The sequence below is a fragment of the Cebus imitator genome, unplaced genomic scaffold (assembly GCF_001604975.1).
Source record: "Cebus imitator isolate Cc_AM_T3 unplaced genomic scaffold, Cebus_imitator-1.0 Scaffold23, whole genome shotgun sequence".
NCBI lineage: Eukaryota > Metazoa > Chordata > Mammalia > Primates > Cebidae > Cebus > Cebus imitator.
This window is the reverse complement of record NW_016107338.1, coordinates 10586628-10609131: the sequence shown is the minus strand read 5'-3', so window position 1 is coordinate 10609131 and position 22504 is coordinate 10586628. Positions and strand designations below refer to the sequence as shown.

The 22504-nt window shown below is 45.6% G+C and overlaps 2 protein-coding genes and 1 long non-coding RNA gene across 9 annotated transcripts in view; 2 read left to right on the top strand and 1 right to left on the bottom strand.

The window, feature by feature from the left end:
- The window catches only part of EHBP1 (EH domain binding protein 1), a 333194-nt gene extending 322298 nt beyond the window's left edge, over nucleotides 1-10896 (top strand). For all 7 annotated transcript variants that reach the window (XM_037736195.1, XM_037736194.1, XM_017522174.2 and 4 more), the window contains 4 exons: nucleotides 1920-2019; nucleotides 3090-3163; nucleotides 9487-9601; nucleotides 9831-10896. In XM_037736195.1, the coding sequence (XP_037592123.1) occupies nucleotides 1920-2019; nucleotides 3090-3163; nucleotides 9487-9601; nucleotides 9831-9921 (380 nt within the window). In that variant the 3' untranslated portion in view covers nucleotides 9922-10896. The remainder of the gene's footprint in view (nucleotides 1-1919; nucleotides 2020-3089; nucleotides 3164-9486; nucleotides 9602-9830) is intronic.
- Nucleotides 6358-12690, bottom strand: LOC119470133. The gene is made up of 3 exons (XR_005199012.1): nucleotides 12614-12690; nucleotides 10891-11055; nucleotides 6358-9864 (listed from the first exon to the last, which is right to left on the bottom strand). It is a non-coding gene; the product is annotated as an uncharacterized LOC119470133 (long non-coding RNA).
- A 2512-nt stretch (nucleotides 12691-15202) lies between these two features.
- OTX1 (orthodenticle homeobox 1) lies at nucleotides 15203-22218 on the top strand. The gene is made up of 5 exons (XM_017522170.2): nucleotides 15203-15298; nucleotides 15645-15713; nucleotides 17290-17497; nucleotides 18462-18613; nucleotides 19922-22218. Exons 3-5 carry the CDS (start codon nucleotides 17401-17403, stop codon nucleotides 20738-20740), a joined length of 1068 nt encoding a protein of 355 aa, XP_017377659.1. The 5' UTR covers nucleotides 15203-15298; nucleotides 15645-15713; nucleotides 17290-17400; the 3' UTR covers nucleotides 20741-22218.
- Nucleotides 22219-22504: the final 286 nt, after the last annotated feature.

Genomic DNA, 22504 nt, shown 5'->3' with positions numbered 1-22504 from the left:
AGTTTTAATAAGTATATATTTTTAGAAGCCACATAGGTTATGAATACAAGAATTAAGTCTTTAATCAGAAAGTAAAATATCATAAAATCTACACCTATTAATATTGCACACATGTGGCATTTCACTGATCAAAAAGGCCTTCACCAGGGTACAATTGGCCTTTTTCCAAATTGCAAGCTTTTTCTCAGCTTTTTCTTTTTACTCTTTCTTCTTTTGTTGCTACCCAGGGATTTGTGCCTATCGCAGCCTGTATCACATGACCAGTGTCAAGACATCACATGGTCCAAAGTGAATACAAAACCAGCTACCCTAAAAGAGAGATTAAAAATACTGTAAAACAATAAAGACTTTTGTTCAGACTCTAAAAGAATCTATCCTAAGTCGGCTTCATACCATTAGTTTTAACAGCATTTAATGAAGGCACATATTCTCAACTATTTTCCCTAATGGTAAACAGCAGCTATCTATTTTATAGGGATGCTGTGAAATACATGTTTAATCTGTTGCACACAGATTTGCTTTTTGTATTCTAAAAATTATTTAAATTTATATTAATGTAGAAATATTTAAATTATGGTATGCTTATAATTTATGCAAGCACTATAAAGAATGAGATAGATATTTGGACAGTATGACAAAATAAATCATAGATGACTATGTAATATGAGCTCTCTTATGTTAAAGAAACACATATGTGTCTATAGATATAGTATATACACATGCGTGATAGACATAGCTACCTATGTGGTCTGGAAAGAGATACATTAAACTGTAATCATACCTCTGGAGAAGGGAAGTGTGGGGTTGGTGAAAGAGGACTATCTTTGACATTTTACTTGAAAAGAAAATCAAACTTAGGGAATAATAATCTGAGGGGAATTATTTAATTTTTATTAGGTATTTAAATATGCTATACAGAAGTTAGACTGATATATTAAATAATAGCTTAGCAAAACAATAAGCCAGTCATGGGAGAAATTCAGAAAGTAAAAGTTGAAGAATTAGAAATTCGAGTAGGTATAATTTGAAGGGAGAAGGAAGATATGGGGGAAATTAATATTTTTCTTTAGTATAATTGTGGCCTACTTCTACATGAAAAAATGCCAAAATATACTATACTATAATCCTTAATATCTGGCCTTTGTGAGAAAGTGGCAGGGTGGTATTAGATGATGGGATGGATGTTAGTGATAGAGAATTTTTAAGTATCTTCTGTATACAATCAGTTATAATCTAAAATGCTCATTTGTCACACTGCTCATATGTTTTCTGAACATTATGATGTTCATGAATTTTTTTTTTCATAGATAGCTGTGGGTGGTTTTTTGTAGCCTGGTCATTTACAGTGTATTTAGTAATTTATAAATGGTCTACCCTATTAGGGATGATGAGTTCCAAAATGGCATATATATGCATATATCACTAGTTTACTTTTGGGGAGGAAAATAAGAAAATAGCAAGTTGTTAGAAATGGAGGCTTTCACATAGTCTCTGGACTTCCCTGATCTTCCTGCTAGTCTTCTGAGTCTCGTAATGATTTTTTAATTTTTTTAAAAAAATCATGACTATATGTCTGTCAGCACTATGAGTTCCTCATTGAAACATAATAGCAAGTCAGCCTCTAGGGAGGATTTAAAAGGTAGGACATTTTGTTTACTGTGCTTAGTGTTAATATGATCTATAGGTGTGTTCAGGGAGTCTAAAATATGCATGCTGAATAATATCACCGTAAAAAGATTGACTTACGAGTTTGAAATGTGGATTTTTTTTTCAGGACTTGGACTTTTATCTTCTTATAAGCAGTTTAATATATAGTATTAGAATAACTAAATTTTTTTATGTTTAAAAAATTTTGTGCTAAACTATTATTTGGCTTGTCTAATGTCATATAATAAGAGGTAACTCTTCCTGGATTATAGGAAGGAACACAGAAGAAGAAGAAGCTATGATGCAGGAATGGTTTATGTTAGTTAATAAGAAAAATGCCTTAATAAGGAGAATGAATCAGCTCTCTCTTCTGTAAGTACTCATGATTATGCTTGCTTTGCATACAACATTGATAAATCTTAGCCTTCTTGTTATTGTCTTCTTTGGGATTTCATGTTTGTTCGGTATTTCCCCTTTCCTTAGAGATTACATGTTTTATTAAAAAATTAAAAATAGTATATGACAATTTTCATCTTATAAGAATTTTTAAATAGAATGATAGACACTGAGAAAAGTATATATAAAAGGCCAAGGAATATAGACAATTATCACTTATACAAAAAAAGGAAGTTCAGTTTATATTGAGGGTTAGAGGGGAAGAAAAATAAAGTTCATTCAACAAATTCTCAGTTAAATAAAATAACTCTTAATAAGAACAAAAGTACATTTATAGTCTCAGGTGATGTTAATCTAAATTTTGGGATAAAAGATCAGTTACTAAAACAAAAGTGACCTTTTTGTGATTATAAGAATTATAGTAAAATGGAGTCTAGACAAAATGTTAGCATTCTTAGTTTTTAGCATTTTAGTTAACTGGAGGACTTAAGCTTGTTCCTTTCTCCTCACTAGCAGTATTCTAGTATGCCACCTAGTGTGGGAATGAGCAGGCTTACGTGGTTTATTTCAGTGAAAAAGTTTAATTTTATAATTTCTGCCATGCCTGAACTTGATAAAAGTTATGAAGAAGCACAAAAATTCACAAATCCTGAATTGTGGTCTCTGTATTAAATTTGCACTGCTGGTACTTTCATGTTTCTTGTATTCTTTTCATACGGAGTTTTGGGAAAAAAGTGATTATAAATTATGAAAAATATTTTAGAAAATAGCCTCATACTTGGCATTTAACACAAGAAGCAAAGAGAGTAATTATCCTCGTATTAAAATATACCTGTGTGCATTCAAAATTGAAGGAGGAAAATAATAGTACTAGTAAATATTCAACTGAGGAAGGTTTTAGGGTTTGTGTATCATTTGTTTGGAGTGGCTTAAAGTTAAAGAGAAAAGTCAGTTATGAGTCCTAAAATCAATGTAACCTAAAGGTTCTTTTAAGTGTTTAATGATTTAGTAATTAGCATATTGATGAACTTTTGCAACTTGCCCAGGGAAAAAGAGCATGATTTAGAACGACGGTATGAGCTGCTGAACCGGGAATTGCGAGCAATGCTAGCCATTGAAGGTAAGAAATGCTTTGGTAGAGTGAAGTATGCAAGATGCGAGTTGTCAAAGAGATTTAAAGCATGTAATACACTTCTGGTGTTACTAGATCTGGTGTAGGAACTTTCCAGAATTGCAAATAAATGCCTTGGAGGCAGAAAGCAGTATCCATATAAACTTAAGGACCGTAATTCAGATAGATAATCATTATGTGTGCTATTAATAATAGCACAAAATTATCTTAACTTCTGATTAAGCGTACATGTCCATAAAATGGAAAATATAAGGAGTTGATTGATTTAATTACATTTCACTTAAGTACAATTTTAAGTTGTTTCCACTGGGGAGGTTTGGAAAAGATTTATCATTTTGATTTTTTACATCCAGACTCTAAATTTTACCTTAATATTTAATTGATGTCAACATTGAAATATATCCCTGTTCAGTCTACTACAGTTCTTAAGATTCCAACTTCTATTAAGTGAATATCCGGGCAAAGATTGGCATAAGAGGTAAATGAAACACTTTCGTGCTTTTCATAAAGCTTTTAAATGAATTATATAGTAATCCTATGCATGTTTCATATCAGTAAACATCAGCTAGCTTAACTGGCATTTACTATATATGATTTCTTTAAATTCTTAGGTGTTTTATAATGCTGTTCTCCTTATATCTCTCAGTTGAAAATGTCTTATAGTTCAAAGATGTCTGCTTAAAAGCTAATCCTTTCGGCTCTGTAAAATGGACCTTTTGTCTAATCAATGCAAACTGATTTTCCTATTCTATATTGACCTTTTAACCCATTGACTGTCCATGGTAATTTTGGTCTTCACCTGATAAGGTACCTGATCCATAATAAGTCAATTCTAATTAGTTCAGAAACTGGAAATTTAAGTACATAAGGAAAGCCAAGTGAAGCCTTATATTCTTAAAATATTTTAATAACTATTGTCATCAAAATGCATGCTGTTTATCTAAATACCATCATACATGTTTGTAGACGTTTCATTTTTAATTACTTTTGTATTCATAAACTCGTTTGATAAATATCACCAGCAACATTGATATATCCTCATTTAGAAATCTGATTTACTTTATTTTAAAAGGCTTCAGTTAGCCAATTCTCTTCAAGTGTCTACCCAGATGTATCAAATTATACCATTGATAATGACTATAAAATTTGTCAAAATTATTCAAGAAGTTCCGTGAAACTTCCCATTGAAATAAAGTACACAGGTATACTAAATGGTATTTTTCCTCTCAATATAGTTTTTGTAGTCATGGTATAGTCTTTAAAAGCGCAAAACAGTTAAAAAGTAGGCACAGGAAATACTATTTATAATATGTGTGTGTGTAATATGTAATGTTTATATATAATATATGTAATACATATAATTCATCATACAGTTTATTCTTTATAGATTCATTGTATACTATACTCAACACAATATTCTTTACATTTTTACCTACCCTTTCATGTATAGAAAGATAAACTATCCACAAAATACAGCTTGATACAATACTGTTGACTTTTAAGATAGATATTGATTCTAACACCAAAACCAGTATTATAACCAAATACCCATCTTAGAAACAGGGTTATGACACATTTAAAAATTCAGTTTCATCACCAATCCTATCCCTATATGCCAGATTTACAACATTAAATAATCTAATATTTTATCTGCCTGATCTGCTTGCACATACAGAAAAGCAGTAGAAAGTCATATATTTGAAGAAAAGGGGAAAAATATTTTTCTTTTTAAAACAGTTTTAATACAGTCGTTAGTGTTTTGTGTAATCATTCTCTTTGTTTTTTAAATACATTGTCCTGTATATGACTGTGCCTTAAATCTCTGGGCCAATTTTCATTGCTGATTGAGGGAAAAAGGAGACTTGAGAAAAGGAGCAGCCTATTGATTACAAATAAAGATATTGTCTTAAGAGAGAGGCCTGTCCCACTAGCCTGGGCAGTACATGGGCTGGGGTGTCCCAGAGAGGTGGTGATCATTGTGAAGATCAGCTCTGTGAAGACAGTTTCCTCTGAGTCAACCCTTAGAATGGACACACATTCAGTTCAATAGCCTTTTCGAATATTAAAACACCACAGGGGGGAAAAAAAAACATGAATAAGCAACACTGGTTGGTTTTGTTTTGCTTTCTTCTGTTTTAAAGTTCATTTCTCTTTTCCCATCTCTCCTACTTAGTAGCCTTAAGGTGATTTTAGTAATAAATAAACTAAAATAAATCAGCTGCTGAAACCATTCACCAGGAGAACAGCATAGAATCTTAATAACCATAGCACAATGAAAGAAATATTAATAGCTTGGTTTGAGAGCAAAAATATATATATATATATTCAATACATTCATTCTTCTGAGAACTATAATCACTTTGGCCTGTTTTTTACCCTTTTTTCCTGAGGTGTTTGTTTTTCATAGCAGGAGTTTCACTCTACTGAGCTAAGTTGTAGGATCCCTCAAGCTAACAAACATCTTTTAGATACTTTTCCTAAAGTTTTTTTGTTCCAGATTATTTAATGCCCCCTCAGGAAAGATAAATTCATTTCTGCACACATTGGGGTGGGCTTTTAGAAAGTGGTATGTTCATTTTCTGCACAAGAAATGGATCTTCTCTAGGATTTTGTACATCTTGATTTATTCTTGGCTTAGAGTTTGAAGTGGGTGCTCTTCTAAAGGGATTTATGCATAGGTTCACTATTTTTGTAGTTATGGTTTATATGATAAGCTTTTTATATTTAAAATCAATATGTAATCCTGTGGAGGAGCTTATCCCCTAAAACCCCATTTGTAAATCTATTTTAGCTTTGTTACACAGCACAGCCACAGTCTTCCATAGATTGATTAGGTACAGCGGTAGAATCCTATCAAATGGCCTGTTCTGATGATGATGCAAACTCTTTCAGGATTGCTAGTTGACTGGAACTAAAGATAAGACTTGACTGCAATCCCCCAACGTGCTCTTTACAAAACTAGTGTTAATTTTCATCAAAGTGCCAGGCTTATTTATAGTGGCAAGGTTGAAGGTTTACTATAAGAACTTTAGGTTCTTTCTCTTAAAGTGTTTATAGGTATTCCTTCTTGCCTTTTTTCAAGGTAATTATCAACTTCAGCAAATAAACTGAATCAGGGAGTGAATAATTGGCCCTATATATAAAAAAGAGTTTTTAAAAGTAACAAAACAGCTCAGTGCAGATGGACATAAACAAAATCTCTTTATTTCAACACTTTGGCTCAAATGCAGCATCAAAACTTAATCCTATTTGTTACGAGAGGATATGGCTTTTGTAGCAAAAGTACACTGGAATCTTTAAATTAATCAGAACCCCGATTGTAGTTTGTCCAAGCCAAGTCAGTGCAGCTAGCTAGCTGTGACTAGTATTATAGGTGAGTAATTTGTTCTTAAAATGCATAACAGGTAACACGTAAACTTACATGCAAGTTTTTAAAACATAACATTTCTAAGTGAAGCTTTTTAAAACAGGATTTTTTAAAAATTTAGGCTTGAACATGCAAATATGAATCTTGATCAGTTTTAAATATGATATTACATTTAAAAAAATAAAAATAGTTTAATTTCTCAAATTAGCATTCAAATATATATGTATATGTATACACATGTATGAGTTTGTATACATGCATATTATATAATTTATTCCCATTACGAGATAACAGACATGAAGTAAAAGTACAGTTTTGCTAATGTAAAATCTATTCACTGCACATTGCTATTTACATATAGTTGACTAATATTTTGTAGACAGATATTAATGTAGCACTATAATGACAGATTTAATATATTAAAGTCTCTAAATTTTTGCTGGGATATTTTAAATTCTAATGTCATTTGAATTTGACTCTGAAATGATGAAAATTTCCTAAATATTCTTAATTTTTAAATGATTTCACTACAGTTATAGAAAATGTCATTATTGAGCTAGGGAAAAGTTAAGATTTTAAATTACTCAGTACTTCAAGGGTTAAAATTTTCTTTAATGTCGTCTTTTATCCATTTTGTTAAAGTCCTAATTTTTTCAATATTAATGAAATCGTGATATTTGTAATTACTAATTAAAGCCTTAAAAGTGACTAGTCAAGTTCAGAGAAGGAATAATTAAGAAAATTATATGTGTTGTTAAAATTTATCTTTTCTTGGTTTAATTTTTTTAAATATAATTTTCAGTTTAATTCTATTTTTGAAAATTTATTATTCATTTGTAAAGCTCTTAGCAAAATGTTTTGGAAGTAAATAATTATAAATCAAAGCTTATAATCAGAATGATTTCTTGAGGTTGAAAAGGGAAAAATTAATATTCATTAAACTAGTAATCTTAATTATAAAAATTAGTTTCAAATCTATTACACATTTAGATTTCTTCTGAATTAATATTTCTAGAATTATACTTACCTGAAATTAGACTAGATGACTTTTTAAGATCTTTCCAACCTGGAGAGCCTATTAATTTACCTGCTGAATAAGACTGATTTAAGAATGAGAACCAGATTAAAAAATTTTCCAGTATTCCTGTCCTCAGTTGCATTTAAATCCAGAGAATAAAATTGTTACATATATATAGCTGCTCTTCAGTTTTGCTGTTTATTATTTTTAAAATTCTTCTATTCAAAGAAACCTTTTCCAAATAGTTTCTGTATTCATCTCCATGCGATAGAATATTTCATTTAAAAAATAAGAACGTAATAGTGATAGGTTATTTAATGTATTTGTGCGATATTTTATATCAAGTGTGGATAATTAACATATAGCATGTTTCATATAAATATGGATTTATGTGTTAGAGCTTATAATGAAAGAAATAGTGATAAATTGAGTAAAACATTCTAGCTTTTTGCTGCTTTTCTAACCTTTATTGCATGATGATGCATCTAATTTTTAATTTGTAAATACAAGATAGAATTCCCTCTAGCACCATTTGCTTTCATAAAGCTGCTGAGCAGTTTGCTGTCTTGAATAAATTTTGCTTTGGAGGGGGTCGGGGGGATTTGAACCAGCACATTCTTGTGTGGTTTGTGAAGATTCACATGGTAACCAGCGGTGTGCATTGTTAGGTTTATCTGAATAAGCACCAGCCATGTGAGTTTTAACATGATTGCCCAGGGCAATGGAGAGAGAAGAGAGAAACCCGAAAGGATTGCACTTCTCTGTTTTGGAAAGTGCATTTGCTGGGGGAGGGGGCTGCAGGAGTCAGTGGCCATGGTCCTTTTTTTTTTTTTTTTTTTTTTTTAAGCTGGTGTCCTGTTTCCCTCTAGGTCCTCATTTGTTCTGCTATCTGCCTCATCATCTACTTCTTCTTTTCATTGTTTACCTTCCTAATGAGGGAGGCGGGGTAGACTGGGGGTTGATTGACAGCTACAAGCCCTTACAGTCTGGCCAGAGAGCAGTTGGCTTTGGTTTCAAAAGTGTTTTAAATGTTCGATTTGGTCCTGTTTTTATTAAATGAAACTGCTGCTCATCTTAAGGAAATCATCAGACCAACGAAGATTAGGAAATACATCACTGGGGTCTAAAACCTTCAGAAAAACACCCGCCATCCATAGAAAGAGCACTGCCCATCGGGTTTTCCAACCTTTAACATAGGGTTTCAAAAAGAAATATGTAATTTTTCCTTTGCAAAAGTGCTTTGATTTGAAACCACCCAGCAAACGTCTCCAAAAGAAAACTGGCTGTGATGAGATCGAGAGCTGCAGTGTAATATTGCAGAGCAAATTTATTTTTTACTTCAAAGAAAAATGCTAATTAGCCGATTCACTACTTTTAAAGTTATTGTGAAGCATATGGCGCCCAGTGTGAGATACATCCAACTGCTAAAATAGAGCGAAGAGGAAATTAGCGAAGAATGGGCTGTTTGGGGTGAGAGTGGGGGTGGGGGAGGAGGATAGGTTCTCAGGCAGATTCTCTAGCCTTTTCAGAATGATTTTATCGCCCAGCACCGTTTCCCGCCTCCTCATTTACCCACTTCCCCCACTATCAACCCCTGGGCCAACCTCTTCTGGGCCTCTAGCTCCCCTCCCCCACTTTGGCTGGATTCAGGTGCGCACCTCAGGCTAGCCACCGGCTCACACCTGGTTCTGAGCAGGTTCCAACCCTGCCGCAGTCGTCTCCATTCGCAGGAAATATTTAGAAAGTAGAGTTTTAGCGAGGAAACCTTCACCACGACAGCCAAACTCCCAGAAAACACTAGCTAGTGGCTCTATAATGTGGTTTGCCGAGAAATATAAGGAAACTGGAAAAGGCGGGAAGGGGAGGGTAGGGGGCCGGGTGTTCGGAGGCCCTGCCGGTGGGTAACTAGCCTCCCATCTTCTGCAGACTGGCAGAAGACCGAGGCCCAGAAGCGACGCGAGCAGCTTCTGCTAGATGAATTGGTGGCCCTGGTGAACAAGCGCGATGCGCTCGTCAGGGACCTGGACGCACAGGAGAAGCAGTGAGTGGGCAGTGGGGTCGGGTCGAGGCTGGGCCACCTGCCGAGGGGCCGAGAAATGTGCGAAAAGTTCAATTCAGAGGTCGCAGGAGGGCCAGGACAGCTTCCTGCTGGCCTGGTGCTCCCCATTCCCGCTGGGGATCCAAATACTGGGTGACGGAGGAGTGCTGCTCTGCCCTCCATGTAGAAAAATAATTTTGTTTCCTGTTTGTCCTGTTTGTCTGACATCCAGGGCCGAAGAAGAAGATGAGCATTTGGAGCGAACTCTGGAGCAAAACAAAGGCAAGATGGCCAAGAAAGAGGAGAAATGTGTTCTTCAGTAGCCATCAGATCAGAAAGAATCTCTCCCAACATTTTAGAGTCTTGGTTCCCAGACCAGAAAAAGTCAGACTCATTGTTGATTTAAAACTTTTAACATTTTGTTTGGCTGGATTGTACTACTTTACCACCACCACCTTTTCCCTCCTTCCTTTCCAAATAATATACAGAACTCCAAAATAGCTTTGTTTAAGGATTTTTTGTGAGTTAACAATTTCCTTGAAATCCTGTGAAATAGATTTGCACAGACACCTTGTGAATGATTGGTATTGGAGGTGTTCAAGAAACTGTTCAAAAAGAACAAAAACACTTCCCTTGTTATTTTCTCTCATTTTTTTATGGGAGGAAAATTTGAAACCTTCTTGTTGGTAATAGCATAATGACAGTGGGAGGGGGTACAAGGGGATAAGAAAAATGTCATTTTTTTTTCCAGTTCTGCCATATGTAACACTTACTCTGTTACCTAAATTTTATAGTTAGATCATATCCAATGTACTTATTAAACTGTGTTCTATTTACCAGTGGAGTTTTTCTGCGGTTGTTTTGTGTTTCACTGTAAGGATAATGTAGTTTCTCTCCTCTGCTTTCCTCAGAGGATGGTCCTTTGACATAGCCAGAAACAAGCCCTGTGGTTTGAAGGTGAGCTGTGAGGATGGGACTAATTGATATGCACCAATTTACAAAGACAGTCTTATCATCTGCGAATACACCATCTTTTTATCTGGATAATTATTTCTTACATCATGCTTGATTCCTACATTTTGTTGGGTCTCAACAGTGGCTCACGAATGCTGTTAATATTTATTCTGTATTGATAAAAAAAAAAAGTCTGTCTTGCCACTACAAGTAAATCCCCCATTTAATATTTTCTTCTTTAGCATAGCACTGTCATTTTTTTTGTGAAAATGGTTATGTTTATTTATTACAATACTGAGTCATATATAAATTTTCAATAAAAGCAGAAACTTTCTTACCTTAAACACGGCTGCTACTTTCTTGCAATGAAAACTTGACATTGGTTTGAGTGAAGTTTGTGTATCCATAAGACTTTTCATGTGGAAAATGGTCCTCTGGAACATAGGGCAGGATATTGGGCTGCATTTGAAGCTGAATAAGTTTACACCATCCCAGAGAGGGCCCTGCTGACACACGAATGTGAATTGAAATGTAATTAGTCATATTCTTAAGCAGTATAAACTATCATCTCTTTTGTAAAGGGGTCATCTCTGCTAAAGATTTGAGGAAATTTGTGATTCCACACCAATGAAAAAATACTAATATCTTGCATTTCCACGTTATTACTTTTAATTGTTACACTTTTGAAGTCATATTAGGGAGAACTGTGTCTTCTGATAACCGGCAAGTCTGTAGGTACTGAAGTACAAGGAAGAGGGTTATTGCTGGGGGGCGGGGAGAATGTGTGCAGGTATGTATGTATGAAATGAGGGAAAGAGAACTTTTAACAAGAAGTTCTAGACTACAGAAAAAAAAAAAACAAAAACTGGCAATTCTCTAGTGGTTTCCTTCACTCCCCCATGGGGGTGTCCAAACAAAGAAAGCTTGTTCAACAAGTCCAGAAACTTAGAGAAAACAGTCCACTAGCATTTATACTTTAGCGTAGATCATATGTATGTACACACAAACAAATTTCGTTCCAAGTATGCAGCCACCTCCGATTGCCAGTCTTTCAAAATGATTTAAAACACACACACACACACACACACACACTTGATGTGGTAGAATTCCTTCATGATAAGAATTTATTTTAAGTTATTGAAAAGTTATTTTAAGTAAATGAAGTCGGTATTTGCCCTCTTCATTCGAGCTGGAGAGCAGAGAGAACTGTGAGAGCTGCTGCTCTCTGGGGAACGCTCTCAGAATCCCGTTCTAACCCCAGGAAAACTCAGCAGATGGAAATCTCCCGCCCCAAGCAGCCTAGGGCTTGGGCGACCAACAGCACCCACCCAGTTTACGCAAGATTCGAGGAACCTTCACTCTCGAGGGGCCTCGCCGAAAAGCAGCTCCTTCGCCCCAAAAGCCTCTCCCAATCAGCCAAGTGATAACCCTTTCCTCGCTCCAGATTGCTAGGATGGTCTGGGACCGCCGGGCGGCCCATCTACCTGCCCCTCCAGCTTCAGTCCCGAGCCTCTCGGGGTTTCAATTTGGGCTGTTCGGTGGCGCCCGAACGCCCCTCAGCGGCGGTGGAGCGTGGACCGCGGCGCCTGGCCGGGTCAGGACCGCGGCAAGGGCGCTGCATCCGGACATCGCTGTGTGGTGCCCAGACGCTGGCTCCCGAGAGCGGGCACGAGCCCTGCACGCCCGGGGGATCCGGAAACTGAAAGCCCGCGCCGCGGGAAAAGAGGCTATGGGTCCGAGGGTCGCAGAGGATCAGGGGCGTTGGCGGCGGGCTTGCTAGGGCACAGTCTGCGGGGGGGTGCAGAACTTCCTTCCCTGGCCAGATCCCTCGGCCTCGGAGCCAACTCCTTCCCCCTGTCCCAAGTGTCCTCCAGAGCCTGGCCGAGCCTGGAGGTCACCTGGATGCTGGATCCAGGTCTCCGGGCCCAGCTCCCTCGCCCTTTCCCGGCCCAGGGGCCTTGAGCTGGACGGCTTCACCTCCTCCAGTGGTGGCCCCACTTCCCCTCGCCGCGCTGCGGCCGAAATTGGAACGGTCGTGGCTTCTGGCCCAGCGTCTCCCACCTGGACATTTGCCTAGCGACGGCCGCCTCAATCTTCTGCGCCGCTTTCAAGAAACTTTCGTCCCAGTCTCTCTCCCTCTCCCCCTCTCCTCTCGCTTTCTTTTCTTAATCCTGGGGTTTTATGGGCTGAGCATTAAGAAAATTCGCCTGCAATTTGGGATTAGATAAATACTCTCATTAGGAAAAAAAAAAAATCCGTGCTACTTGATACCTCCCGACTTCCCCGAGAATGGTGGCAGCATCTGGAACCGAGAGCGCCGGACTCCCGCGAGGCGTGCCCTGGGGACCGCGCCGGCACATTCCAGCGCGCGCGGCTGTCCCACCTCGCTGCGCGGGACCCTTGTCGGGTGCTGAGGCTGCAAGCGAAACAGGGCCTGGTGGAGGGAGGAATGCGTAAGGTGGAGGAATGGGGAAAGGGCACCAGCCCCAGTACACAGCGGACTGGCGGGGACTAGGGCAGCGCCGGGCTATAGACGCAGACGCCGACGAAGCGCACCCCGGGATGTCCGCATATTATTTTCCCCAAAACTAGTGCGCTCCAGCCGGCGCCTTTCCTTGGAACCCAAGGCGGGGGTATATTTCGTTGCTTTCTTTCAACTTCAGCACGATCACAGTGGCTCGGAGCCGCGGGCGGCTGACTGCGGGCCTGGCGGGCTACTCCTGGTAGGGGCCTGCGCTAGCCTAAGGTGTGTCCCCGCCTGGGTTAGCGCTGCGCTATGCGCTGTTTCTTTTCCTCTTAAAGCTTCTTTCTCACTCACTCTTTCCCTCCTTCTCTCTCTCATTTTTTCCCATTTCTGTCGTTCTTTTATTCAGCTTTCTCTCTTTATCTCCCTTTTGTGAATGGGCCGTGGTTTCTTTGTTCTGGAGAGAAGCGCCCATGTCGCTGACTTTTGTGAACCAGAGAAGGATCTTGTAAAACCTCCTTTTCTCCTTCGTACGCCCCCACTCCCACCCCTCCTCCCCTGCCCCTTTGATTAGATGTTCCCTCATCGTCAAAAAAAAAAAAAAAATGTAATTTCGTTGGTTTGGCGGCCACTTTCTTTGAACATTAGCTCGCTTTCAGCTCCAACTTCAATTAGAAGGAGTTGATTTTGAGAGATCAACAAAAGAACCGACCAAAGCCTTATTAAAGGTCCTAAGAAGATCTCCCGGGCCCTTTGAGAAGCAGTTAAGGAAACAGTGTGCCCTCCATCATATTCTGTTACCGTATTTTATTCGGACTCCAGAGGAAAGTGTCGCTTGGGGGAGGGGGAAGCACTTTGATGAGCGGCGGCCGCGGCCCCTTTTCACTCAGCGGGCTCCCCCTTCCTTCTCCTCCTTCTCGCCCAGCGCCCGGTCTGCTCTCTGCGCCCGACCCGGCCGCCCGGGCTGCGTGGGTGCTCCCCACTGCGATGCGCCTGGAGACTCCTTGACTCGCCTTCCCACTTACTCCTGTGCAAACTTTTTACTACGCCTGTCGGGGTGAGGGAGTAGGAGATTAGAAACGAGGGGTAGAAATTCCTCGAAAGGGAATAAAGTGCCTAATTTTCAGGAGGAGGTGTCATTTAAAAGATTAGCTTTGCTCAGAGTTGGGACGAAAACACTTTTTTTGCACTTTGAAAAGTCCACCCAAGTAGACGCGTTTGGGAAGTTTGTTCGGCTAGGAAATGGGCTTCGTATATACGAACAATCCGGGTAAATCGCCTCAAGGAGGCTCCTTACGCAGCATGTGGAAAAAAAGTTGAGGGCAGGGGTCTGTGGCCACATTTTCCATCAAAAAGTCCCTGTTAGAGGGAGGCTATGAAAGAGAGTGTGAAAAAGAAAGTTTCCTAGCAAAATGTTTGAATTAAGAAGTAGGGTGTTTGTGTGAGGGGAAGAGGACGCTGGGTTCCAACGTTTCAGAAGAAGCGCTTAAGACTTGCAAACACCCGTGGCGGGGACCGGGAACCCCGGGAGATGCCGACGAGCAGGTAAGTGGCGGCGCCTTTCCAGTGGGTGCTCTTCTCAGGCGCGGGAGTCCCGAGGCGCCGAAGAGACATCTGCGCACCCGGAGCTGCTCCCGCGCTCTGCAAAGTAGCCTGTGCCGGCACGAGCCGCCCGCGGCGTCTGTCTCAGGTGGCGGCGCAGAGGAAGGAAACGCTGGGGCCCGCGGCGCCGGGAGAGGGGCAGAGGCCCGGGCTCCTCTAGTCCTCCGCCCCCGAGTCCTGGCGCCCACACTCGGGCGGCTGAGCCAGGTAGTCCACGGAAGAGCGAAGGAACCGGTTCTCCAGCACCTCGCCCTCTCCCAGCCACTCCCTTCAGAGAGCCTAAAGCGCGAGAGAAGGGCCGGGGGGCCCAGGGCAGGGTTGGGGACCCGCGGCCCCCTCAGCGGCCAGGACTCTGGCTCTCCGCTCGCCTTCCTCTGCTAGTTCTGAGCCGCTTTTGCCAGCCGAGTTAGCGCGCGACCGGGGCGGGGCGGGAGGGCGGGGAAGGCGGGGTGTGGGGGGCGGGGGAGGGCGGGGGCGCGGAGGTAACCCCCGGCTCGCGCTGCCATTGCCCGGCTCCCTGTCACTCAGCCCGCGCGGGGCCCCCGATTGGCGGCCTAGCCCCGTTACGCACTCGCCTCGCGTTCACATACCCGGGGAGGGCAGTAGAAAGGTGATCAATCTTCATCAGGCTACATTTCCAATCACCTAAACAACCGAGCAAGACAAGCCACTCCGACAAGGTAAATCGCTTGATTTATTTAGTTTGCAAAGTGACTCTGCAGGACTTCCCAGTCCTCACTGCCTCCACGTTGTATCGGGAGTGCCGCGGCAACGCCGAGCCACCTCCCAACTCTGCCCCTCGAATTCCCCCCCTTGCGGCCCCTCCGCGAGATCCCCGGCCAGGCAATGTCCTGAGAACGCGTGGGGCTTAGCAAACAAAGTGTCTGTGCAATAAAGTGAAACCCTTAGGGACACGCACAAAGCCACTGGGAAAAAAGAGGTGGGAGGAAAGAAGTTGGGAAAAGAAAGAAACCGGGGGTCCTAGGCCAGCCGCAGGGGTAATTCCTGTGCCGCTCTGTTTTGCAGGTTGGCTGCCCGGCGGGTCTCTGTGAGGGATCCAGGTAGATGGTGAACGGCCCCGGCAGCTGAGGGCAGGTAAGGAGAAAGCCGCGGGGCCACCCGGGACTCCGGGAGCGCGTTGGTTACCCTTACCTCCCCCTCCTCAAATGGATCCCAGCTTCCCGGGTCCCCAGCAGGTGGGCGGGGCTGGGGGAGCGGCCTGGCTCCCCTCTGGGTGCGCGGAGGACCCCCGGGCGCTGTCGCGGCCCGCTGCCCCCTCCCCCGCCTCCTCCGAAGTAACCGAGCTGAAGTGCTAAGTTTGGAGAAAGTCTTTGAAAACTCACGCTGCAGCCTCGCAGAGCCGTCGCAGCTTTGAGTCCCATTTTCCTTTGGCCTAAGAGCCCTGGCTGCTTCCCTTCTCGTTCTCTCCCTACAAGCTGGACTCGCTGTGGCCTTGGGTCCCAGAGGACGGGGACGGGAACGGGGCTGAGGGGAGCTTCTTTAACTGCAACTGCTCTCCCTAAACGTCCTAACCCGAGTCCCTGGCCTGCTTCACAGCGATCCCGCGAAGCGGGGTGTAGCGACGGCCCTCCAGGACCCCAGGCCCCCTTTCCAGCGCCCCTCCCTGACCCTTGAGAGTGGCGCCTGGGTTCCCAGCAGCGGCGGGGGCAAGGCTTCGACCTCCCAGCTCGGGTCTGCGTGGGCTCTGCGGCTGAGGCCTAGTTCTCTGTTCTCCACCGTGTCCTGGGGCCGCGGGTTCAGCTACTAGGATGGCAGCACACGACTTGCTGCCCTCCGGCTTCGCAAATCTCGGAGACCCTTTGAGGTACTAGGCCCCAGCCTTCACCCCCCTGCTGGGACCCTGTGGTCGGAAGCCCAGACGGGGCAGAGAGAAGGCCGGGTGCGCGCTGGCAACGAAGGGCGATGGCCGCAGCTGAGGCGCTGCCGACCTCAGGCCGCTCTTGGGATCGCCCCCTCAGCAGTGGCCCCTTCAGCGTCCCCTGGCCCTCTGCGGCCTGGGCCCGTTACTGTGGTTGAGGTGTGGTGGGATTCTGCGTCAGTGATTTTTCAGTGGTTGGGCACAGAGAAGTCAGCTGGAATGGTGATTGTGGGCTCTGGGGCAGGGACGCAGCCCAGGAGACGTTAGAAGAAACCTAACTTGTGCACTAAGTGTCCTAAGTGCACAAGAGGTTGAGGTGCAGTTAGTCCTCCACATTGCCTCACCTTGGCCCTTTGTAGTCTCTACCTTTTCAAAAACACTGAAACAAAACGAAACCACTCTTCATGCTCTGGGCGCCCTGCCCCGGGCACCAAGTGAACGTTTGCTTGTGCAACATGAAGCCGGCTTCTGCCGGACTCAGAATTTTGCCTGGACTTGGGAGGCTGTACACTCTGTGTTTCCGGCTCTACCTCCCAAGCCTGGCCCGGCTTTTAACTTCTCCTCACTCTGTGGACTCCCTACCAGTGTCTTTGGCCCATTCCAAGCCTAGAGCTAAAGGACCCAGAAAACTTTACTTTTCAAAGCAAGTGTGGTTTCTGGGCTAAGTCCCTGTGGAGGCCAGTTGACCACCCTGTGCAGTTCTGTAACCTGCCTTCTCTGTGTTTCCCCGGACAAGACTTGGAAGCCAAGTGCCTCCGACTGATGGTTTCCGTGTGTATCGTGTCTCCATAGGCCAGGGCCCCAGACGCATCAGAGCCTGAAGGACTGCGCGGTGGGAGCCCTGCACCGCTCCTGGCCCCGGGCCCCCTGGATCCGTTGGGGCGCCTCCACCCAGCTGTTAGCATGATGTCTTACCTCAAACAACCCCCATACGGCATGAATGGGCTGGGCCTGGCCGGGCCTGCCATGGACCTCCTGCACCCCTCCGTGGGCTATCCCGGTGAGCACCGGCCTTCTGGCCCCTACCCCAGACTCTCAAATGATGGGGACCCTCAGACTGTTGGGTTTGAGTGCAAGCTTTGTTGCCGAGCAGGCCCAGGGAGCCGACTGCCTAATCTGTTTGCAATACAGGGCCCACTGTCGGCGCACTGGGCAGACTTGTGGGCGCATGAGGTGGCCAGGGCTGAGAAAACGCCCAACGTGCGCCTTCCCGGCCGGGTTTTTCTTTCTCCTGTTGTGGTCCCATCGCCAGCGCAGAGCGCATTTACCCGCGGATTCGCTAGTCAGGGGCGGCTGATGATTTTCCTTTTCTCCCAACATGGAATGAGTAATCTGGACACTCGTTAGGCCCTGACCGAAGTAGCCAAACTTTCCTTATGTGAAACGGCAGGTGAACTGAAAAAGGAGGATTCTTCCTCCCGAATTAAATTGTCCTCTAAATCGATGTCCTGCACCCATTTTTGCACTGCTGTAGAGGACAACTTGAGCCAAACCCCGGGTTTCTTTTTTAGCTCCCACTCGTTTACACCATTTATTTTCTCTGAAAGTGTTTTTCATCTTTCTTACATGAAAGGTACCTATATCTTTCCCACTCCCTGTCCCCCAGCCTCTGTGTGTGTGTGTGTGTGTGTGTGTGTGTGTGTGTGTGTGTGTGTGTGTGTATACAGGGGAGGGCAGAAGGTGGAGGAAGGGAGACTGTAGACTTTTCTTACTTTTTTAACCTCTGGGAGGCAGAGAGAGGGGCAGCCCTAGAATCTTGGAGACACTGGCTCCTGGTCGCACATAAGCACTTTCTCCCACCTGTGGCCTCTCAGGCTCGGCCGCCGGAGGGAGTTTCTTTTATTCTCAGTTCGGCTTTCTCTTGCGAAGGCCGGGCTATGGGCCTGCCAGGGGCTTCCCAGAGTTCTCTATCGCTGGTCCGCGTGGCCATCAGTGACCCGCGGCGCCCCCGCCTGTCCCCGCAGCCACTCCGCGGAAGCAGCGGCGGGAGCGCACCACCTTCACGCGTTCACAGCTGGACGTGCTCGAGGCACTCTTCGCCAAGACTCGCTACCCTGACATCTTCATGCGAGAGGAGGTGGCCCTCAAGATCAACCTGCCGGAGTCCAGAGTCCAGGTCCGCACTCCCCAGGCTCCAGGGTCTGGGTAGGGGAGCTGTGGCTGCTCGGGGAAGGTCTCGGAAGGCTCTTGAGGAGTTCTGGAGGAGACCAGCCTGCAAGGGTGGGCTTACAGACTGGGCAGCCCCTCTCGGACTCCCCCTAGCGCTGGGCCCCAGCCAGGAAAGGGGGCAAAAGTTAAGGGAAATGGCTTAGAGCCCTAGATTCCGCCCTTAGCCCTAGGGCGCCTTCGGTATCGGTATCGAAAGTCCTTTTTAGAATTGCGGGCGGACCAGGCAGGCTCCCGATTGTAAAGCACCCTGCGGGCCTGACACTTGCCCCTGCTTCTTCGCCTGCCCCAGGACTTGGCAGTTTCGCTCAGAGGCCTGAATTCTGCCTCGGCTCTTGGGTTATACCCTGGGAATCCTAGAAATGAAAGGACGGAGACTAGCCAGAGCCTGGTGCTCTGCCTGGGTTTCATTAGACGCTTCCTCTGCTTACAGAGGACGCCGAGTGCAAAACCCTGCTACCGGCTTTCTTATTTCTGTTTTTGAGATGAAAGAGTTCTGATGATAATGCTCGGATTCTAACTCAGAACTCTCCTCAGGAGCCTCTTGTCTCGCCTTCTTTACTCGAAGGCTTGAAAAGGGGAACCAGGAATGCAGCGCCATGTGCTGGGGCTCTCCTAGAAGAGTGACCATTCCATTTGGTTCCCCAGCTGGAGCCAAAGACCCAACGAAATCTCACCCAGGCTTCCTTCCCGAGTCCCTCAACTATTGCTTCCGTTTAGCCTCTAGCCTTGCTCCTACCCCCACTCAAATACTCGCTCTGCCCAGTTCTGGCCTCCGGGAGCTGCTCAGTGAAACGGCTCTGGCCCTAGACTTGGTGACTGTTCCATACATCTTCGGTTCTGTACCTCTCCGCTGTTGCCTGAACTCTGTTAGAAAACTGGGCCTCCAAACATATAAGAGGCCTCCAAACATACACGTAAGCAGCCAACAGTGGCAATTTAGAGATGTCAGAACTTCTGACTGGACAGACTCAAATATTCCGCCATAGGGCAGAGTTGCGGTAGGGGTGGGGAGGTGCGCATCCCTACTTTGGAGCCAGCTGAGGAAGGGCTTTGAGCAGAAGGATGGAGGAGGGCGGAGGAGCTGGGAACCCAGGTGGGGGGCAGGGTCTGGCCAGACCTGAGACAGAAAGGGGCGGAGGCCTCGGTGGGAAAGGGTTGCGAGATTCTGGGCGGGGAGTTGGGTCCTAGGGGCGGGGGGAGCAGCAAGCTCCCCTCGCCCCCCTTGACCCACTCTCTCCCATCCGGCCCACTGCAGGTCTGGTTCAAGAACCGCCGCGCCAAATGCCGCCAGCAGCAGCAGAGCGGGAGCGGAACCAAGAGCCGCCCAGCCAAGAAGAAGTCTTCTCCAGTGCGGGAGAGCTCGGGCTCCGAAAGCAGTGGCCAATTCACGCCGCCAGCTGTGTCCAGCTCTGCCTCGTCCTCTAGCTCGGCGTCCAGCTCTTCTGCCAACCCAGCGGCTGCAGCGGCTGCGGGACTAGGCGGGAATCCGGCAGTGGCCGCCGCGTCGTCGCTGAGTACACCCGCAGCCTCATCAATCTGGAGCCCGGCCTCCATCTCGCCAGGCTCAGCGCCCGCGTCCGTGTCAGTGCCGGAGCCCTTGGCCGCGCCTAGCAACGCCTCGTGTATGCAGCGCTCCGTAGCTGCAGGCGCCGCCACTGCAGCAGCCTCTTACCCCATGTCCTACGGCCAGGGCGGCAGCTACGGCCAAGGCTACCCTACGCCCTCCTCTTCCTACTTTGGAGGCGTGGACTGCAGCTCATACCTAGCGCCCATGCACTCGCATCACCACCCGCACCAGCTCAGCCCCATGGCACCCTCCTCCATGGCGGGCCACCATCATCACCACCCACACGCGCACCACCCGTTGAGCCAGTCCTCAGGCCACCACCACCACCACCACCACCACCACCACCAAGGCTACGGTGGCTCGGGGCTTGCCTTCAACTCTGCCGACTGCTTGGATTACAAGGAGCCTGGCGCCGCTGCTGCTTCCTCAGCCTGGAAACTCAACTTCAACTCTCCCGACTGTCTGGACTATAAGGACCAAGCCTCCTGGCGGTTCCAGGTCTTGTGAGTCCAGGAATGAAAGAGGAGAAGAAACGCAACTACCTGCGCCCTCCATTGTCCCCATCCTGTTGCTGCTGCTGCACCACCCGCCTTTGCCTCGACTTCTCCAAAACTGAATTTTCACTCCCCAAAAGATGTCCATTGCCTGCACTGCCGCCCCCATTTTTGTGCCACTTGCTTAGGGGCATGTGCAAACCCGCCTACCCCTTGGATGGTGGGGGGACCGGTGCTTCGGCTTGGCCTACACATTCTATACAGGAGAGCTGTATTTTCTCCCCCCTTCAGCCTAAACTCCTAAGTCGCCCCTTCCAATCTTTCTGGACAGCTGTTAAGCACTTGCAGCCTTCGGAGGCTCTTCGCTCTGATCCGCTGTTTGAGCCCAACACTTTAATTTATTCTTTCTGGACACTGGAGTCACTAACTGGCGTGTTTCTGCCCACTGGAACACCCACACACTACTCCAAATCAAAACAACCACTAAGTGTTTCTCCCGCGCAGACTGCCGCCCTTTCAGCTGCCCTCGATTTTGCTCCACGCCTGCAGGCAAGAGCCTCCTGGTGTTTCTTCCGCCCCAGCTGGGTGCGCTAGGGCGCGCCAGGGCTAGGTCGGCGGGAGGAGCGCCCTCCCAGCTTTCCGCGCACAGAGCCGCATCCCGCCTCGCCCTGCGCTGGACTGGTTCAAGCTTCCGTCTCGGCGGGAATGCTGTACATAGTCAGGTCCGTTCCAGGGACCACTTAAACTTTTTAGTTGCTGTTGGTTGGTTGGTTGAACTGAACATATCTTGTCTTAGCACCCAGGAAACAACTTTAAGATATATACAGCACATATATATATACATATATATACACATATATAAAAAACAAAAGCAAAAACTATTTTCCCTCTGTCCCCCTTCTGCTCTTCTTCAATCGATGGCGCTTTTTCTTTTTCAGCTGTTGCAAAGCTGTCCTGCTCTCTTCACATCTTCTCCCTCTGTGTATTTATTGACGAAAACCACTTCGTTTCAGGAAGCTGGGCGCGGAGTATCTGAAGTGTGCAGGAAACAGACAAGTCAGGGTACAGAGGTGGGATTTGGGTGGGGGCGCAGGGCTGAACCCGGTCTAAACACAGAGTCGTAGTTCCGGTTTACAAACCCAAAACAAGAAAACCAAAACCAGAAAACAAAAACAAAAAATCCGTAAAAGTACAGCATTAGGGAAAAACAAATCCAGGCCCAACTCCTCTGTCGGCTTCTCTCTTTCAACACCCTTGTTTTGTCTAGTGAGTTTTTAGTGCTACTTCATTCTCCGAAATCTGCGGAGAGCCCGCGCGCCTGTGTTATCAATTTTGGCTTTGGCCGCTTCGTCCAGTAGTTGGGAAAGTAATTTGTAAATTTGATTTGTCTGATGTGAAGATCACAAATTACTTGTTGAAATGTAAGGCAGTCCCTCTCCTCCTCTTTATCTACATTAATTCTCGAAAATAAATGCAAATTAATGAACCGCTTGTCAGTGTTGCTCTTCTGATTCCAGCCCCAGAGCCTGGTCTGGGGTGGGGGGTGGGGGGACGCTGAAAGCCAGGGAAACTCCGTGTTAATAACCCTCGTGTTAATGGCCTGCGTGAAGCTGGAGGCCAAAGGAGGTGGCGGGGAGGACCTGGCAAGAGGAGTCTCCAGAAACTTTCGCTTAGGGAGTGTCTCCCCCCACCCCCACCACGCCCCTCCGCGTCAGTCTGGCCTCTTTCCCCCAGGCGTTTTGACCCCTCATCCCCCCTCGCTATCCAGGACAGAGAC

What these genes read in the sequence shown, in the direction of transcription:
- OTX1 (XM_017522170.2), top strand. Translation starts at nt 17,401, where the DNA reads ATGATGTCTTACCTCAAACAACCCCCATACGGCATGAATGGGCTGGGC. An exon ending in CCCCTCCGTGGGCTATCCCG is followed by an intron (nt 17,498 to 18,461) that starts GTGAGCACCGGC and finishes CTGTCCCCGCAG; the next exon opens with CCACTCCGCGGAAGCAGCGG. An exon ending in TGCCGGAGTCCAGAGTCCAG is followed by an intron (nt 18,614 to 19,921) that starts GTCCGCACTCCC and finishes GGCCCACTGCAG; the next exon opens with GTCTGGTTCAAGAACCGCCG.